The sequence below is a fragment of the Choristoneura fumiferana genome, chromosome 8 (genome assembly GCF_025370935.1).
Source record: "Choristoneura fumiferana chromosome 8, NRCan_CFum_1, whole genome shotgun sequence".
Lineage (NCBI taxonomy): Eukaryota > Metazoa > Arthropoda > Insecta > Lepidoptera > Tortricidae > Choristoneura > Choristoneura fumiferana.
Window position 1 is genome coordinate 10,026,440 of NC_133479.1, and position 18,583 is coordinate 10,045,022.

General features: G+C 37.0%; 3 protein-coding genes and 1 long non-coding RNA gene across 5 annotated transcripts in view; 1 reads left to right on the forward strand and 3 right to left on the reverse strand.

Moving 5' to 3' along the window:
• Positions 1–5,580, forward strand: part of LOC141430432 (uncharacterized) — a 72,796-nt gene extending 67,216 nt beyond the window's left edge. Inside the window, exons 9-11 of one of the 2 annotated variants that reach the window (XM_074091127.1) lie at positions 2,552–2,704; positions 3,697–3,871; positions 4,888–5,580. In XM_074091127.1, coding sequence (XP_073947228.1) covers positions 2,552–2,704; positions 3,697–3,871; positions 4,888–4,970 — 411 coding nt within the window. In that variant the 3' untranslated portion in view covers positions 4,971–5,580. The remainder of the gene's footprint in view (positions 1–2,551; positions 2,705–3,696; positions 3,872–4,887) is intronic. The other variant, XM_074091128.1, reaches the window with a different exon arrangement.
• Positions 1–18,583, reverse strand: part of LOC141430437 (uncharacterized) — a 205,413-nt gene that overhangs the window by 17,143 nt on the left and 169,687 nt on the right. The gene's annotated exons all lie outside the window — the stretch shown is intronic.
• On the reverse strand, positions 6,965–8,344 carry LOC141430433 (uncharacterized). Its single transcript, XM_074091129.1, has one exon. The coding sequence runs from the start codon at positions 8,137–8,139 to the stop codon at positions 7,072–7,074; it is 1,068 nt and encodes a 355-aa protein (XP_073947230.1). The 5' UTR covers positions 8,140–8,344; the 3' UTR covers positions 6,965–7,071.
• LOC141430025 (uncharacterized) lies at positions 14,234–15,083 on the reverse strand. The gene is made up of 2 exons (XM_074090566.1): positions 14,874–15,083; positions 14,234–14,569 (listed from the first exon to the last, which is right to left on the reverse strand). Exons 1-2 carry the CDS (start codon positions 15,066–15,068, stop codon positions 14,294–14,296), a joined length of 471 nt encoding a protein of 156 aa, XP_073946667.1. The 5' UTR covers positions 15,069–15,083; the 3' UTR covers positions 14,234–14,293.

Sequence of the window (18,583 nt, forward strand, 5' to 3'; positions counted from 1 at the left end):
AATATACATATCAGTCACGCCAACAATGAGGTAAAAAAAAATTACTAAAAACATCTTCTTTAGAGTGCTTCCCATAGACGTAAAATGGATGTGTTTTTTTTTCTTGACACCATATAGTATCGTTGGTCAGGTCTTTTCAAATCATTGGTTGGTTTTCAAGAGAATTTTTCAATTCAGTTATCGGTTTGCGAAAATATTCAACTTTGAAGTGCAAATTTTCATTAAAATCGAGTGTACCCCCCTTTAAAATCGAAACCTTTGGGTGGAAAATTTTGAAAAAATTCAGGATGGTAGTAAGTACCTATATCATATTTACAAGAAATAGAAATATAAATAAGCTTTATTGAGTAACATGTGTTGTTACAATGATGGTAGCTAAATTGTAACGGTTAAGATTGGTAGACAATTATTAGTTTATTAGTAGTTTTAAGAGTAAATAGGTATAAAATATACCCAAACTTGGAAGATTCCGTACACGATACGAAATCCTTAAAAAATATTATACTTGATTTTTTCGTAATAGCTACGGAACCCTAACTTGGGCGTGTCCGATACGCTCTTGGCCGGTTTTGAAACAAGTTTTTTTCTATGTCCTGTTGCGTCTGATTTGTAGGCGCGTAGAGCTAATCAACTTGCTCTGACTTTTAAATATCATCTTACTTAGATGCGAACTTCAAGGCGATTGCCCATAAAAACTACCGGCAGGTCATGAGGTGATCAATAAATCGGCCAATGCTTCTATTGTTTTCCTTTAATGTACTTATATTTGCGTGTCAGATTCGCTCTATCATGTCGTTTATTTCTTATTAACTTAATTATTCATGTTTGGGATTAAATGGAAACCTTTTATGACTGCCGCTGCCGCACAAAAAGTTATAAATTTAATTCGAAACGTATATTTATCTGTTCAACTTTCTAAGAGAAATTATTTATAAGTTATAACGTACTAAATAGATAGAATGGAAATACGAAGTTTTTATTTAACCAACGTTTGCGTCTATCTTTAAAATTATTATCAAAATAATCTAAATCGACGTTCGACTGCTTTAAGTCAGTAAAGATGGGCCATAAATTTGAAGGAATTAGGTGATAAGAAAGAAAGTAAGAAAGAAAACATTTATTCGTGACATTACATGACGTGACGTGACATGGATAAGAATAATAATAATAAAAATAGAAATAGAATTCGCGCTGTCATCGTTCATCCACCATTACATCTCATATTTCGTTTTCTAGAATTTTTACCGTACAACGGCAAAACCTACTAGACACTGGCAAAATTGTCCTCCAATGGACAGCGCCATATTTTCCAAAAAACAGCATCAATAATAAAAATAAAATAAAATGTTACGTATGCATGTCACGAAATGGTCCCAAACCAGTAATCTGCCGGTCTTGCGAACGGCGCTGGTCTTCCTTTGGGACCATTTGGGATAATATAAATTAATTCCGTAATTGATGTATCTAACTTTTATAACGTTTTTGGAAAGTGGGGAGACTTTATTCTTGTTATAAGGTGTGGAATGAAAATAAGGAAGTACCTATTCAAGAATTACTCACATGAAATATGAAATAGGTACCAAGTAGCTCATTTACAAACTTCAGGCCTATATTATATACTTTATGTCATAAATATATGTAAAAAACGTAAAGTAACCTACCAGGGTAGGTACCCAACTATTTAGTCAGATTTTTTGAGTAACTAAGTAAACGCTACTTTCATATTAATTGGTTTTTAGGCTTAAATAAGCTCATTTAGATTTTTTTCACGATTTTATTTCCTAACTTATCTGTAAATAACACAAAAATTAAAAATCGATAAATATGCTTACTCAAATAAATCTTTTAATTACGCAAAGTGGATCACAGCTCGCTACGATTTCTAGTAGTAGAGTGACTGGATAGACGCGGTTTGGTGTAAATTTTAGGTTGCATTGTAAAGATGAGTTATTACTCCACAGAGAAAAAGCTTCCTATGACGAACAACGGCCCCATTGCGAAGATATTGTATTCGATTACCCGAAATCGAAATTGCGAGACATAAAAACTGGTGATGTCAACGTCATATTATGGTTCCGTTGTGTAAATGGCAAAATTGGAACCATATTATGTGTCTACATAGTCAGCATCACTTTGACGTATCTGACCGCTGTTAACCTTGTTTAGCTAAAATAAGTTATAACATTTTGTGTGGATAGAAGTGGCACAGAGTGAATATAATTTTAGACATCTCAGAGAGTGAGGGAAGCGTAAGTTAATTATGTAGTCGGATGTAACTCCTCAGAGTTATTGTAAGCACTTATACAACCTTCGCCATACTAATTAGGCAACCCGGTGGGAATTGGGATGTTACGACGCCAAGCCACTGTGTGCATTGCGTAGGCCGCAGGGTAGGCGCACTGGTGCTACCTACCCGCTGCAGAGGATGGTGGGGCGCACGCTGCGGCGCACACTGCCTACCCTGAAATTGACCCATCCACGGCAATGCTGCTATCTGTAGTGTGATTGTATGAGTGGCAACGGTGTTAGTGATTATTAACTGATTATCCAGCAGGTCCAGAAGGTGAACATGGAAGGCAGCCCTGTGCAGATGAACCTGCCGTGGGGGCTCACTCAGGAGGACCTTCGCGCGATCCACCGCAGCGCCGAAGACGCCGCCGTCAACCAGCGCCGCGATCAGCAAATTGACAACGATATGCAAGAGGTACGAGGACCGAATAGCTCAGTGTGGTTAAGGAACCTGGGTACACTTGAGGTTCTGGATTCGATCTCCGGTCGGAGCAAATATTATGGATGAATTACGAATGTTTGTTCTCGAGGTTTGAGTGTTTAACATAATATATAATATAAGTCCTTTTTAAGTATTTATTTATCTGTTGTCTAGTATCCATGACAAAAGCTTTTCTTAGCTTGGGACCAGGCCATTCGGGTCGTGTCCCGTAATATTTAGACTCTTCGCGATAAGCCAATACAAAAAATAGGTTGGCGACGCCTGTTATAGAAGAATAATATAATAAGCTAACGGATTAATTCAGGCGTTACTTTGCGGAGGGCCCTATAAATTAACTACAACCTTTAGGTTTTCTGCATAAACAAAATATGTGTGTACCGCACAGATGTACCCAGTCATCTTACATGTGTGAAAGTGGAGTGGAAAATAAAAAAAAAATGCAGCTCATTGTATTAAGTTCTTAACTCAATTCAAATTTAGGAAAAAAGTTCTTAACTCACGAAATTAATTGAAGTGAATTACGCAAGTACCCACGGGGAAATGTATCAGAACTGCGTGAAAATTTATGAATACGTCAAATACTAATAGTTTTTACTCATACTTAAATGACATCGGTTATTACCTGTATTTAAATGACTCAGATTCTCATAATTCATCATTTTGCTAAACGTCACGCCTAGTTGAGTAGTGGCTGGTTTAGGAAAAGTTTTTGCCAAATAATCGTAACCGACTAGGAAAAACAACCGACAGTGTCATTTCAAAGTTCATATTTCAAAAACAGCTAAGAACGACCACTAGGAAACTCGCTTTCATTGAAAATCCGCATCGAACTAAGTTTATCCGCATAGCAAAGATGGCTGACAAAATCGACTTGAAATACGGTTGAAGAGCAAATTTGTAAGAAAATTCAGATTAATATAGGCTCAAAAAACATATAAAATTGTAATATTTCTTGGTATTTATAGGTTAAGACCATCGTGAACACACTGGCGGCGGCAGCGGAGGCGGAAGCGGAGGCGGAGGCGCAGGAGGAGCGACGCCGCGCTGATGCGCCCGCGCAGGACGCGCCCGCACTGCCGCCGCGCGCGCCGCGCACCTTGCTGCTGCCGCAAGACATGCCCATGGAGGAGAGGCCGCATTGTACGTTGATCTACCAACTAGCCTACTACTCTAAAGAGGTTTCCTATACGGGATAATTACCTATATCAAATAAGGGACTCCAGGTCTTCGAGGTTTAGCTCCATCGACAAGGCCATGATGGGCAGAAAATGATGAAAACAAATAATCCATTCTATGTGATGCCCGTGTCCTTTAGTCATGAGGGAGCGACAAGACTAGCGGTTCTTAGCCTTTTTGGCTGGCGACCTAAAGTGTTAATATATTTGTAGCCGGCGACCCTAAAATACCGCAAAAATTGACTTCAACGTAAAATATTAAAAAATGACAGCAAATATTTTTTGCGACGCCTTTATCAGAGAATCTCTGCGACCCATCCCAATACCACCGGCGACTTAAATTTGGGTCGCGACCCGAGGTTAAAGCAGCGTTTCCACCAATAATGTGCGAGGATGTGTTGCGAGGGATACGTGTTTTTTATTAACCAATAGACGTTTCTATCATCATTTACACAATCTAGCACAGCACATCTCTGGTCAAAACGCTGCTTAAGAAACGGTGGACTAGACAGAGAGAGATACAGCATAATGATGGTGCATTTTGTACAAGCGAAAGCGAGTCATCACACTGTATGACTCTACCTTCTTAATCAAGCTATATAGCTCTCAGGTATCAGGCCTTCTGAAACACTTACTCTTGCACTCCGTCATCAGTCTAATGGTACACTGTAATGCAGTTTTTCACCGGGAAAAGTCGGATCTCAATCCGAATACGACGGCACCCAAAGTGTCAATCAATTATATTATTAAATCGTCAATTTCACATCCATTAATATGGAACTTTATTATTTTGTGCCAATTGCCAAAATGAAAATGTGTACGGCTGTACAATGTACTGCGATGTACGATGGTACTGAAGTTGATAGTGACAGCGCGATTAATACTTTTTTTTCCGATAAAATACGATGGATGCACTAAATTCGTACCTGTTGTTTTTAAATTAATGAACTACAGCTAAGTTTCGTGTATTGTGTGTTGCAGACATGCAGCCCCGCTCAGTGCGCAGCGTAGATGCGTTGCTTCCAGAGAAGCGCGTCAAGCGATGCGCCTGCAGCTGCGCTTAACTCCATTTGGCGCGCAAGCCCGTGGGGCTCGCGCTTCGCCGCCCATGTGGCTCGCAGGACCACCCTGTCCGTCCATCCCATCACCGTGATTAACCCATCTCACACGGCTATTCGTACTTGTAAATAAAACAATAACGTCTCAACTCCGAACAGTCGTTTTCAGCTGTCGCAAAGGTGGTTGGTTGTATAAATAAATACGAATTTTAATGTTTGTTAAATAATTCATATATTTATAAAAAGTTTTTCTTTTTGAATGTCCAATCATTCCATGAAGTGATGTATCGTTATCGTGAATACGAAATGCAATATTTTAGCATAAACTGTTCTGATGTTTAGCATTCTTTACGTTTGCAGGTGTCGATGACAGTACAGTAAAATAATAATGGAGAGTCACCCACACTGTCACACCAGGTTCCGATATTCGATAAAAGTAGTTATGTTATGTCATCTAAGGTAGGTTTTCTTTGCATTTCTCGGAGATAAATCGCATTTAGTTTCAAACCGATTTCCCTTCGAAATCATAAACGGCTTCTTAAATTATGATAGTTTTAATATCAAATAAAACATATGTTCCATTGTGATCCTAAATTAAATTTTTATTTTATTCTGATTCTTGTTTTATTGTTTCAATTGTCCTCAAGTTTCAATCAAAAATAAAAGTAAAGTACCTAAGAGAGATTTTTTAAGGTAGGGCCAAGTGTCCAACAATGAAACACATAAAATTCAAAATCTCATAAATCTTTTGTTATGACAGATAGAAGTCTGAATTTTTTACAGTACTAAGGTAATTTTGTTGGGTTTTGGTTGACATATACAGTATTCTTTAGGAATGTGTAGTAAGTCATCAAAAAAATAATAAGTAAAAAATGGGAAATATGTCACTGTGTCCACAGTGGTGTACAGAATGAAACATTACATATTTAACAATGAAACGTGAAAACTAATATGAGCTGTTTCATAATTTTAAGACGTATTTATGTAAATGCACGGATATAATCAAAACAGTTTTAATTACTTTTACTGTAATCAGCCTCATTAAAAGTCCCATGCGTAAATGTTTCATTGTTGACTACCTAACTAAGGTAATTTATATTAACCTCGATTTTTTGCCTGCTAAATTGTGCCACTTTAACACGTGATCTAGTCCACGATAATCTACGAAATATGTTTAATATTAGGAAAGTATCAAATCATATCATTAATGAATAATCTACAAAAAATTCTAAAAATATTTACTTTCGTGACAATAATACTGAAAAAGCTCCGTAGACACATGTTCCTCCACGTGACGCCGATACAAACTGGAGTACAGTGGGGGGTTCTCAAGGGTGTCCTCACGCGATATAGTGCACGATCTGGTAACGTGGCACTTTAGAAATATCGCAATGTTTCACTTTGTACCTAAGTATAATTGTTGGACACATGACCCTACCTAATAATACCAACACACGTTAACATCGGCATGAATCGGTCTCCACCCTGACTTTTATTTTCTGTTTGTATTGAAATGTATTTATTTACATGCCAAATTCTCTGATTTTTTTTTATTACACTGCTACTTATTTGAAAGATTCTCAAAAGATTTTTAAATAAATTGATCATCTATTTGTATTTTATCATAAATACCACGAATATCAAACAGGATATTATGAAGGTTTATTATTGTAAACAAGCACTAGACGCTATGACGTTCGTTCTTGCGGTTGAATGGGTTTTTTTAAATCCCAACTACATCGAGGCCACAGTAATTCTAGTCCAACTCGTCAAGTGAAATGTCCATTTTGTATCTCATATATTCCTCGTTTTTCAAAAGCTGGTTTGGCTAGAAATTAGTAAAAAAATACGTAACTATGGAGAATATAATTTATACCTTGATATAAATAGCATATTTGACAAGATCGGTGATTTTTTAATCTATAATGTAATTAAAAGCATTTTTTTTTTCAATATCTTTATTAAAAACTTAAGCATATGAGATGAAATTAATTGCCAGAAACTAGGCACTTAGGTAGGTACTTATATGTCCTGTATAAAAAAATGCTACCTATCTATTTATATTAATACTAGTTAATAGCTACACAGTCATTTAAGCGGAAATTATTTATTTGATATGAATTTCCAACATCAGCTGTGAGTCATACTTAATATACTTTTGCTCCAGCTCCGGCTGAGACTCTCTGTTGACAGCACCCACACTGTCATTGGACATATTATCACAGTGTTTAATGCGATGACTAAAATTTGATGAGATCAGCGCTATGTAAAGACACAGGACAAGGCAGTTTAATACAAATCCAAAGACATATTTCATTACTACTAGCGAGTAACATCGAAACAATCTGGAAACATCCGCAGTGATCGTGTACAGATTAATAGTTAGGCATAGCATAAATGTAATAATTGCTAAACTTGCCGCAAATTTTCTGAATTGGTCTTCTACAATCCTGTGCAAAATACAAATGTAAAGGATTGTTCCTATTACAGTGAATGTCCATTTAAACAATGAACAAAATATCAAGTCGACTAACCACTTGTCCATGACATTGTACGATATAAATGCTATCCAAAGGCCAGTAAGAGCTATTGGAAATAGCCACGCGAATATTGTTACTTTGTACAAATTGTTTTTGGTAACTTTCACAAATACCACAATTAAAGTATCATACATATGCTTTATAAGAAAAAATACAAGAAATATCGTCACAAAATTAAAGTAAATTATACTACTTAGATTTAGAAGCGACGGGTCTTGATGGGTAGGTATTGCACGATTTTTTTCCATAAAAATTATATATCCAATGACGCGTTTTAAAAAGCGGACCAGACTAATTTGTGTTAACATTTGATTCCTGTAATTTCTTCTCCATTGCTTCATTTTTACAGCTGCTCCAATAGATAATAATAATTCTAAAACAACCATTACGATTTCAATTACAATAAAAATTTCAAACACTGATAGTGGTAGTTCAGATCTTTCTATCCCAAGTGAAGTGGTATTATGCTCACTATCTGATATAGTTCCATTTTCCGTTAAAATATAGGATGTTTCTTCTAATGCTTGAGTTGTATCAGTTAGATGCTCCAATGGGGAAATTGTTACTGTTTGCAACTTGCTTGTATCCATCGTTGAATCCGTGTATAGTCGGGATATATCCGTTGTCGATTGCATCTTAATTATGAGTTTTCCATGAACACTTATTAGTTGTACCAACCAACTAGCCACAATGATAATTACATTTGTTAAACTTTCAAGTTTTAAGTAGTGTCACAGTTTCACTATGCCTTCTCCAGTTTGGTTGAACTAGAAAAATACTGATTACTTTTGCAAGCATTGAGCACGACTTACTCGCTCAATTTTTAAACTTTAACTGCCGTCATTCTGTCTTCTGCACTTAAGCTTGTCGAGTAACAGGAAATAATAATACAATAAATATTACTCATTCACAAGCGTATACTATGAATGATTGTTAATTTACTGCTATTGTGCATCATGATGCTTACTATCAGCAATTAGTGTATAGGTAATTTAGATAATTAATCATTTGTAATATATGTCATTTGCAAATCGGATTTAACTTTCAGTGGGTATACTTTGTGGTAGTGTTAAGTAAATACATGTAGAAATTATACATGATTGGATAAAAAAAACATTGTTTAGAACCAATTAAAAAAATTCTTCATCTAAAAAAATATCATCCGTGTCTAGTCTTTAATGAGCACTATAGCTGATAGAATGGCAACACCACATTAAGGGATCAAGTCAAATTTGTTGAAGTAGGAATAGTCGATTGGATAAAATTTAGGCCTAAATAGGTACACACTGACTGGACAACGTAATCTCGAATACAATTTGTCATATTAGTTCGAAATCTACGAGCAACATAGGTAGAATAACACGCAGTCTAGTGAGTTACGTAGGTACTTGCGACGACGGCCTAGATTGTGGTTTCAGTATCAGCTTCGCGGAACCTGAGCGAGTTTCCTGTTAGTATACATGGTCCACTACTGTTTAATACATCAACTGTTATGAAATTGAATGAATTTAATTAAGTATGTCCTTATGGTCGCGTTTTTGGAACCCTTGTGGCAAAAACTAGGTCTCTATATGTTTGCAGGCTTAATATGTTAGTAGGTAGAACTTGCTTGTCTGGATTTAAGTAGGATATCAATAAAAAATTGGCATCATTATATTATTATTACTCGTATAATACCGTGCATATTTGCACTCCAAAATATTCCTATTTGTTACGAAGTGGTATTCCAGAATTTCGAAGATTAATTTAAAATTCTTAATTTATTCTTCACTTTATCGCATTAGTTAATATAAATGGCTGGCCATGCATATGGCATTGATAACAACGGCGATAGACGCTATGGAACTACTTAGCGCGTCTATAAAAATTGCCTCCTTTCACATTTTTTGTTGTAGTAGCGCAGACTTCATAAAAAATAGTAGGTCTGTATTATAGCTAATATGCCACTTATGACTATTTTACAATATGTAAAACTAAGTTAAATGGGCTTGTCAGGAGCCATCGGGTAAGACCTCTGCCCTTCATGCTAGGATAACCTGTGTTATGAAGGTCAGTGGTTTGGTATATTAATATATTTAACAGTTTGATATGGCACGAAAATGTGTAATGTTAGTAGATGAAAGCAGTGATTTTTTGCTCAAGCGATAGTACAGCCACCTGCATTAGTATCTGCCACAGCGGAGCGTGCAAAAATATGTGACACGTCCTACCGGCCCTAGAGTCGTATCAGATATTAATTGTGCACGCTTCAGATATTGGTGCTTGTGACTATATTTAATTATCGTCACGGGAGTCATGAAATCATAATTTAGGAATATCCGCTGTAAGTTTATAGGAAACATCTCAACTCGCATCAGAGTACCTACGTAGAAGGTTGCCGCAGGACTAAGAAGTGATGATGTCATGCTCTTCAAAGAACTAAGTACGTCATGTTGGAATTACATTATTCGGTAAGTGGGTATCAATTATTTAAGCACATCGCAGCGCAGGCAATCGTTTTAGAGTGAAATTGGGACAAAAATGACTTACCCCCTTATTCATAAAAAGTTAGAGCCTCCTTGAAGGCTCCTTGAAGGCCCGATGCTAAAAAACATGATTCATAAACGTCTGTTAGCGCTAATCAGTCGATCAAGGCTCTGCTAAAGTTAGAGGACCGTAGACCCTCCTTTATCTCTCTGCTAAGTCACAAAATGGCCGCCACAAGTTTGAACAGCTGACTTTGACTAGAGCAAAAAACCATAGGTACCGAAGATATTTATAGTGAAGGCAGGGCTACGCAGATTAAAAAAAAACAGGAAAATTGATTTTCAGGAATTTGTATTTAAAAATCCTCTAAATTAGCAACAATAAATTAACAATAAATATGAAAAAAAATAAGGATGATTAACATAATTATGGCTTTTTGCACAACAAGCGGATCGGAAATGGCGGGAAAACAAACATCTCGCTTTTTATTTTTTTTCCTGGTAATTTGCTGTCACTGCTGTCAATTTTTTTTTTAAATTATCGATTAGGCCCTTTTTTGTCTTTGATTTGTCAAGGTGGCCAACATAACGCGTCTAATCAGTCTATCAGCAGCTCAACAACTAGCAGACTGCTAGCAAGCGTTTATGAATCATACTTCTTGACAACCGTCTAACAAGCTTAATCAGTCTGCTAAGTAACAGACCGATCAAACCTCAATTAAGGATTTTTTATGAATAAGGGGGTTAGTATTCAATGGAAGAAATCCATCGATTAACTTCACTGCAGGGCGTGGCTGGGCGTCAAGCGCGCATCCTATCTGCGGCCGTATTGTCTAACGTCCGAGCGCTCGCGATCGCATTTACCATATTTTTCTACCCTCATCTTAAACCGTGTGATAGAAAAAGAGGTCAAAACGGTTGTGATTCCGAGTAGGTAAGTATGTTAGACCAAATGTTAGACAATAAGGCCTCTGATCTAGTTAAGCGTATGCTACTCTAGGATGGCATTGATACAGGCATAAAAAACCGCATAAAATGAGAATGCGTTGACACAATAGTACATTACTGTAGAGGCCGGGAAGTAGGGGGTTGCCCCAGGTTCCGGCCGAGGCTTGTATAGTGCTTTTCTCAAACATGACATGAAAAAAAAAACAAGCTGGCGGGACGCTAGTCTGGTCGCCCACCAGGTGCTGGTTGCGTGCGCGCGTGTCGCGCTGGCTGCTGGCGGGCGTAATGCTGGGTGTGGACTGTGGGCGTGCGCCGTGTCGCAGAGCGCCCGTTGAAACAAAAGACGGTCGCATTGCCGGCCAGCGGCCTGCAAAGTTGTATGAAATCTCTTTGCAGGCCGCTAGAGTGACCGCGCGCACGCAGCTGAGCCGCAGCGCCTGCAGCGCGATACTTCTCGGCCTATTATTTGTAACACAAAGTCGTTTCATGTCATATTTGAGAAATAGTAATAGTAGTAAAATAGTAAAGAGCGTACTCCTACCTTAAAGGCTGGCAACGCACTTGTGACTCTTCTGGTGTTGCAGGTGTCCATGGGCGACGGTAATCGCTTACCATCAGGCGATCCGCCTGCTCGTTTTCCCCCTATACCATAAAAAATAGTACATTACTGTAGAGGCCAGGAAGTAGGGTATTGCCGGCCAAGCATATATATACATAGGGATATAGGATAGGGATGCGAGGCCGGCAACTCCAGGTTCCGGCCGAGGCTTGTATAGTGCTTTTCTCAAACATTACATGAAATATTGACGTTGTGTTACAAATAATAGGCTGAGAAGTATCGCGCTGCAGGCGCTGTGACTCGCCCGCCTGCGCGCGGTCCCTCTAGCGGCCTGCAAAGAGATTTCATGTAGAACTTGGTACATATGATTGTGTGCGCACAACGGTCACGTTTCGTTAGCGGTTAAAAAAATGAAAAAATACTCGTAGGTATAATAAAAAGGAAAATTTGTGAGTCTGTGCGCGTGTATGTAAGTATGTTACTCCGTCACGCTAAAACGGACGGATTTGGATGAGATTTGATGTTTAGATAGCTGGACGTCTGGAATAACACATAGGCTACACATAGGCAGGATATTCCTACGGGATCGGAATAAAAAAATATATAAGATATTTGGCAAGCGAATTTTATTTGCTGCGCTAATGAAATCCAAGATATAATTTTTGGGAATTCATATGAGAATTTAGTAAAATTCCGGAATTTCCATTCAACTGTCAGATCTAATGGTTTACGAGCGAAGCCGTGGGTAAAGTCTAGTTAATAATAAAATTTCGAGTGACTAAGAAGTTTCTCACCTAATGTCTTGGCTAGTAATGAGGGCAATTGCGGTCGCGAATGGGATTTTCCACCAACCTTGTGGGACTGTTAATTTTTTGCTCGCAAATACGTCATATTGTATACCGTCGGGTGACAAGCAAAAGTCACTAAGTACTTACCACTTAAAGTCAAGAGGGATAATTAAACTTATGCATAGCACCGTAAGGTTAATATTAGGAAGAACATATGTGATTTTCCCACTAACGTCGATAAGCCAAAGGCTAAGAAACACAGGAAAGCTTAAAGTTCCATCTTACAGACTGGCTAAAACCAAAATGTCGTTTCTGGGAAATTGCATACGTTTTTATAATAAAATTCCAAAAAATATTATAAATGAAACAGATACAAAATTCAGATCTATTGTCAAGAATACATTAATATCTAAGGCGTATTATAAAGTTAATGATTATATCATGGACAGGAATATTTGGAAATAATTCCGATCCGCATTAGCGATCCCTTCAAATAGCGAACCTATACTGTGTTAAAAATAAAATTGTGTTAAATACTTGTGATGTATAGATATTATTTAATAATATTGTAAATCCGTTTAAAAAAAATATACCTCGTTGAGTTTCTTGCCGGATTCTTCTCAACAGAGGTTTTTCCGAACCGGTGGTAGATTTTTTTTGACATTCATAACTGCTTGTTATAGCCTAAATTGAATAAAGATATTTTGACTTTGACTTTGACTATTCCACTAATTTATTTTTTGCAGTTAGTGACTAGCTTGTCACCCGACAAACGTAATACGTACGAAGTTCATTGTGTTAATTTTTTGCTGCATACAAATACACTGAAAACCAATTGGGCTCAATTTCGCAATAAAAACTTCAGTAAACAATAGTAAGAGGTATAGTCAAAGAATCTGAATCGCGTACCACGATGAAACCTTGGTATAGTCGAGTTCATAAACGTGTGAGCAAAAATTTGATCAAAATTATCTGAACATGACTCTATTGTTAACGGTGTAGAAGCGTGTTCAGATATTTTTGATCAAATTTTTGTTCACATGTTTATAAACTTGACTGTATTACTGATGCCAAATTGACATTCTATAACATTTGCAAAAGAAATCATAGCGAAATTGAAGGGTCCACGGAAAGAACATGCCGTCATCTTTATATTTTTAAATTGAGATTTAAAAAGAGCTCTACATTTTGAGATACTTTACTATGACTTAATATACCATTGAATTAAATAACCTGAAAACAATATAAAATATATATTTTTTTACTTTTAAATAAATGGTAACCATAGTAATTGTTCGTGATTAGCTTTCAAACCGCTATAACTCAAAAAGTGGTTTATAGGTGACTATTATAGACACATTCTTTCCGTAGACTCTTCAATTGATTTTGAAAAGGTACCATGGGTAAGCAGGTTTAGAAAATTATTTATTAACAATATAAAAAGTATTAGATAAAATTATATGGTACAAAATTTTTGGTTCATTCTGATTTTACCTTGCGGAGGTTCATTGAACACTGTGAAAGTTACGTCTGTGCGACTTGTATCTTCTTGTAAATATGTCAAACACTGTTTTTTAATATATAAATAAACACGTTGCTTACAGATTTATGTTGAGAAAAATAATATGCTTGAGATCTTTCCAAATATTTACTGATTCTATTCTTATTATTATTGTTTTCTGACATTCGTTTTTTTGGCAACGGATGTTTGCTCGGGTAGTTGTTAATGAACTAGTATTGTAGTTCAGGAGGCGTAGCATTTTATGTGTTCTTTGCGACAGGTTTGATTGTTTGATGTACAAGATGAAGAGGTCGGTTTCTGTATGTTAACTATGGTGCACGATTTGTAGCGGAGAAGTGAAATATGTAACTCATTAAAAATATGATGCATGCACTTGAAAGTACGGTTGCATTTATTGCAGTCATTTTTGAGAGCTGTTTTGTATGGGGTATGTAATCAAACGAGAGATTCAGGGCAACATTGTTTTTTTTTCCTAAATCATCACAAGCACATCGTCGTGTTATCCTTTTAAACAGCTACGATGGGAGCAGAGTACGGAGATGCGACGTATGGCGCCGAGACGTAGGGAGAAGCGACGTACGGGGCAGCGGCTGCTACGTAGGGGGCTGACGCGACGTACGCGGCAGGTGCAGCCACGTAGGCGGCCAGCCCGTTGTTGATGCGGTGGTAGTACTGCGAGCTGGTGGCGGTCACGATGGGCGCGGGCGCGGCGGCCACCAGCGGCGCCGCCACCACGGACGGCTTGGCCGCGGCGATAGCGACCAGGGCAGACATGATTACGACCTGCAATTATATTCATCATTATCATCTGGAAAACGTCCGCTGTTGAATTACACCTTCGAACGCCACAATGAACGACAACTCGCCACTTTCTTTCTCGCAACTCTCGCGATGTCTTCAGTCCACCTAGTTCGAAGCCTGCCAGTGCTTCGTCGTCCGGGTCGTGGTCGCTACTCGAGAACCTTTCTCCCCCAACGGTTATCGGCCGCTAATTATATCAATGATAGGTAAGTATAAATTGCTATTGCCTTATATGCTTCTTGTTATCCTATACTCCACAGAACTTGATGATAAGTGAAATACTTACAAGTTTCATCATTTTGATGGGTTTGGGTTGGTGCTGGTGGTTCTCGAGAGGAGCAGGCAGGAGTATATACGCCGTACGCCGTGCTTGCCGGTATATATACGGCGGCCGCACTGGATGGCGCAACGGCCGCGGCTTGGCCGGCGGCTCTGGCATTGGACGACGCGTGAGGAGAATCAAACCACGCTTGATGTGCATCTTAAGGATACATTTCTTACTACACTGTTACGGAATACTTTTACGTTAACAATTCTTAGAATGTATTGGGTCGTGCTGGCCAAGAGATATTTATTGTTCTTTTGGATTATCCTAACTAATTGTTGATACACCCTAATATTTTATGCTATTATTATGTGAGTTTGTTACTTCTTCACACTTAAACCAATGTACCGATTTAGATGAAATTTGGTAAGTACGGAGTGGATTAAGACCCTGGAAAGGACATAGGACAGTTTTATTCCGGAAAATTTAGAGCGCGCGCGATAGAGATAGACAATTTCTTCGCAAAGGAGTCGCTGGTAACAGCTACTTACGAATGAAACTGAACATATTTTTAATTCTCGTTACTATTTCAATGGATGTAAGGAGAAGGTTTCATTTAATAAATTTTAAAATTAAATGGACGAACAATGTGTAACCCAAAGTACAATACACGGATACATTAGGTACGTACAATGGTACAAAGAACTAACTTTTTAAAATAAGCAATGATTGTAAGCAATTACAGTACTTATATATTATTAAACAACTTAAAACTAAAATCATCGTAAAAGCTTCTGGTTCTAAAGAAAACTCTGCACCACTCTCAAAATCAAATAATTATATGCATGTCGATGTCGGTTATACATACAGGTTGTCCCAGAAATCGACGATTATACCGTCGACAGTTGATAGGGCAGCTAGGAGTAATTACCTCTCAGAATATGAGGTTTTAGGTGTAGTAAAAATGGCTTAGTTTGTCAGATATAGCTTTTTTTTGTAAAAATCAAGTAAATCTCCCTCAGCTCCATTTTTAGGGTTCCATAGCCAAAATGGCAAAAACGGAACCCTTATAGTTTCGCCATGATTGTCTGTCTGTCCGTCCGCGGCTTTGCTCAGGGACTATCAATGCTAGAAAGCTGTTATTTTTGTACGAATATAAGTAAACTATGCCGACAAAATGGTATAATAAAAAATCAAAAAAAAAATTTTTTTAGACTACTTGCCATAGACGTAAAGTGAGGGTGATTTTTTTTTCTCATCCAACCTTGTAGTGTGGGGTATCGTTGGATAGGTCATTTAAATTTAGGGGGTTGCTAAAACGATTATTCGATTCAGTGATCTGTTTGCAAAATATTTAACTTTAAGAAGTGCAAATTTTCATGAAAATTGAGCGTACTGCAATGGTAAACATGATAGAGACGAATGGAATTCGCTCAAACTGAAGTAGCTTAGGTGGACGTATCTACAAGTGCTCGACGCCTTTTCCGAATTTTTGACTTAGTTTTTAAGATATCGTCATTTGAAAAAAAATCTCTCTGAGCGTGGTTTTTTAAATGCCACAGCTATATTTTTTTTAAGCTTTGTTTTTGTAAAACTACCCTGGAAAGTAAGGCTTTTATGTGATATAATTTATTTTCAGGTATTTAACCCTGCTTAGCTGGGTTTCTCGACAACTTTTACTTTTTAATAGCCCTAATAATTAAAATCCTACTAGTTTCAGTTCAATAAATCCATTATTTACCTTTTTAGGTACCTACTTTACTAAATATTATTATTAAAAATACTGGCAGTTCATTCACTGACTAAGATCAATTCATTATGGAATTTAAAAAGTTTTGAAAGTATTTGAAATTAAGATGCAAGTATTTATTTTGTCTCCATTTTCGAATTATGAGGTCCTCTTGCAGTTAAACAGCAATAACTTTTAAACTACCTATTTGAAAAACTAGTAAGTGATATACCATTTTAAAATCTACATTAGACGAGCGTATTTTATTGCATTATTTCATGAGCGTACTTATATAAAATTTTAATTTGAATTCTGGGACAGCCTGTATGAACCGTACTGTTGTTGATAAATTAATACTTAGTACAAGGAAATCACTATCACTATTAAACTTAAATTTGAAACCAAAAACAATAAAACACCTTCAAAAGAACGCTTGAATCAATCAATTATTCAAAAATATCTGGTTAGTCTTATGTAATAAATGTACCTAATTACCATTTATTGCGAAATAATAACTTGATTTTTGAATACCTATTATAAGTCACTTTGTATTGCAGTTTTGTATATAAATTAGTAGAGCGACGGAAATGACAGTAGGGCTACTACGAAACTCGATAATCGAAGTTAGTATCGTACCGTCCAGCTGACCTAATATTATTTTATACGAGAGCGAGAGAGACGGTACGATACGAACTTCGATTTTAGAATTTCGTAGTAGCCCTACAGATTTACAAGGAAATATAGTTTGTGCGTCAAAAACAAAATATAGGAAAACCCAAACTCAGCAGCTTCCCGAAACTTCAACGGATTACGCTCTATAAACGTTGCGATCTGAAGCGACCAGAGCAAAATGCAGGGAAAATGTGTATGACCTACTTCATTTTAGCATGTAACTAAATAACTACGTTTTCAAAATCTGATTCTGTTTTGTCTACATTATGAACAATACTAGGGTAAAAGGTATTTACAATATCATGTTAATTATGCATTGTGTTTTAAATTGCACAATTTTTGGATAAAATACTTACTAATGTATGAGCAAACAAAGAAAATCGCATCCTAGACTATTTTCATTTCATTCGGTAAGTAGTCAAAATAACATTATCGAGAAAGGTTTTTCGAATTTTTCAAAAAAACAATTCAAAGACTAAGGCAGCGAAGCGCTACACGTTGTTGTTAAGTGCACTATTTTCCCGTGGGTGACCATGGTTTTGACATGAACACAGAAACAAGTACAAAGGCATTATTATTCATTCCTATTTTGACAACAATTCTCACTTACGTACCCGTACCTATATCACTATTGAATACGAGACCTATTCGCGCTCTAAGATTAATATAGGTCAAGTTGTCTATAAATCGCGACACAGCTATCTTCTTATGTAAACACCCCGAGGTTTTATTGATCTGTGATCTCATTTTACAAAACCTACCTGAACACATAGTTTACCTTGATTTAAAATCAAAGAGCAATAGGTATTAAGTAGAGAAGTAACTAAATATGTAAATTTAGAGTTTGTGTCAAATGAGTTATAAAAAAAACTGGAAAAGAGCGTGTTGGACACGCCCAGAGCAGGGTTCCGTAGCTATTGCGTAAAAATCAAGTAATTTCTAATATTGTAAGGATTTCGTATACGGAATCTTCCAAGTTTAGGTATTTTTTGTTTGGTGTGTTTTTATGTTTTACCGTACAGATCTATTGAATAATGGTTTTCCATCGTATTTTGTCGGATAAATAGTACATTACTGGCAAAGAATATATAATAGTACTAATGTACAGAATGGCCACGCTCCGCCCCGCACCGGTTCGAGTTACCCCACCCCTCAAGCACAGATTTCAGGAAAACTGCTGGAAGGAAAGCAGTCGGGTGCGTAACGCGACGTATGTCGGCCGCACGGCACTAAGTTCGGGAGCAATAATTTTGAGAAATGGCCAAACCCTCTCTACTTCTATTTATAAATAAATAATAATTTCTGAAATTATCGCGATTAATACATGAAA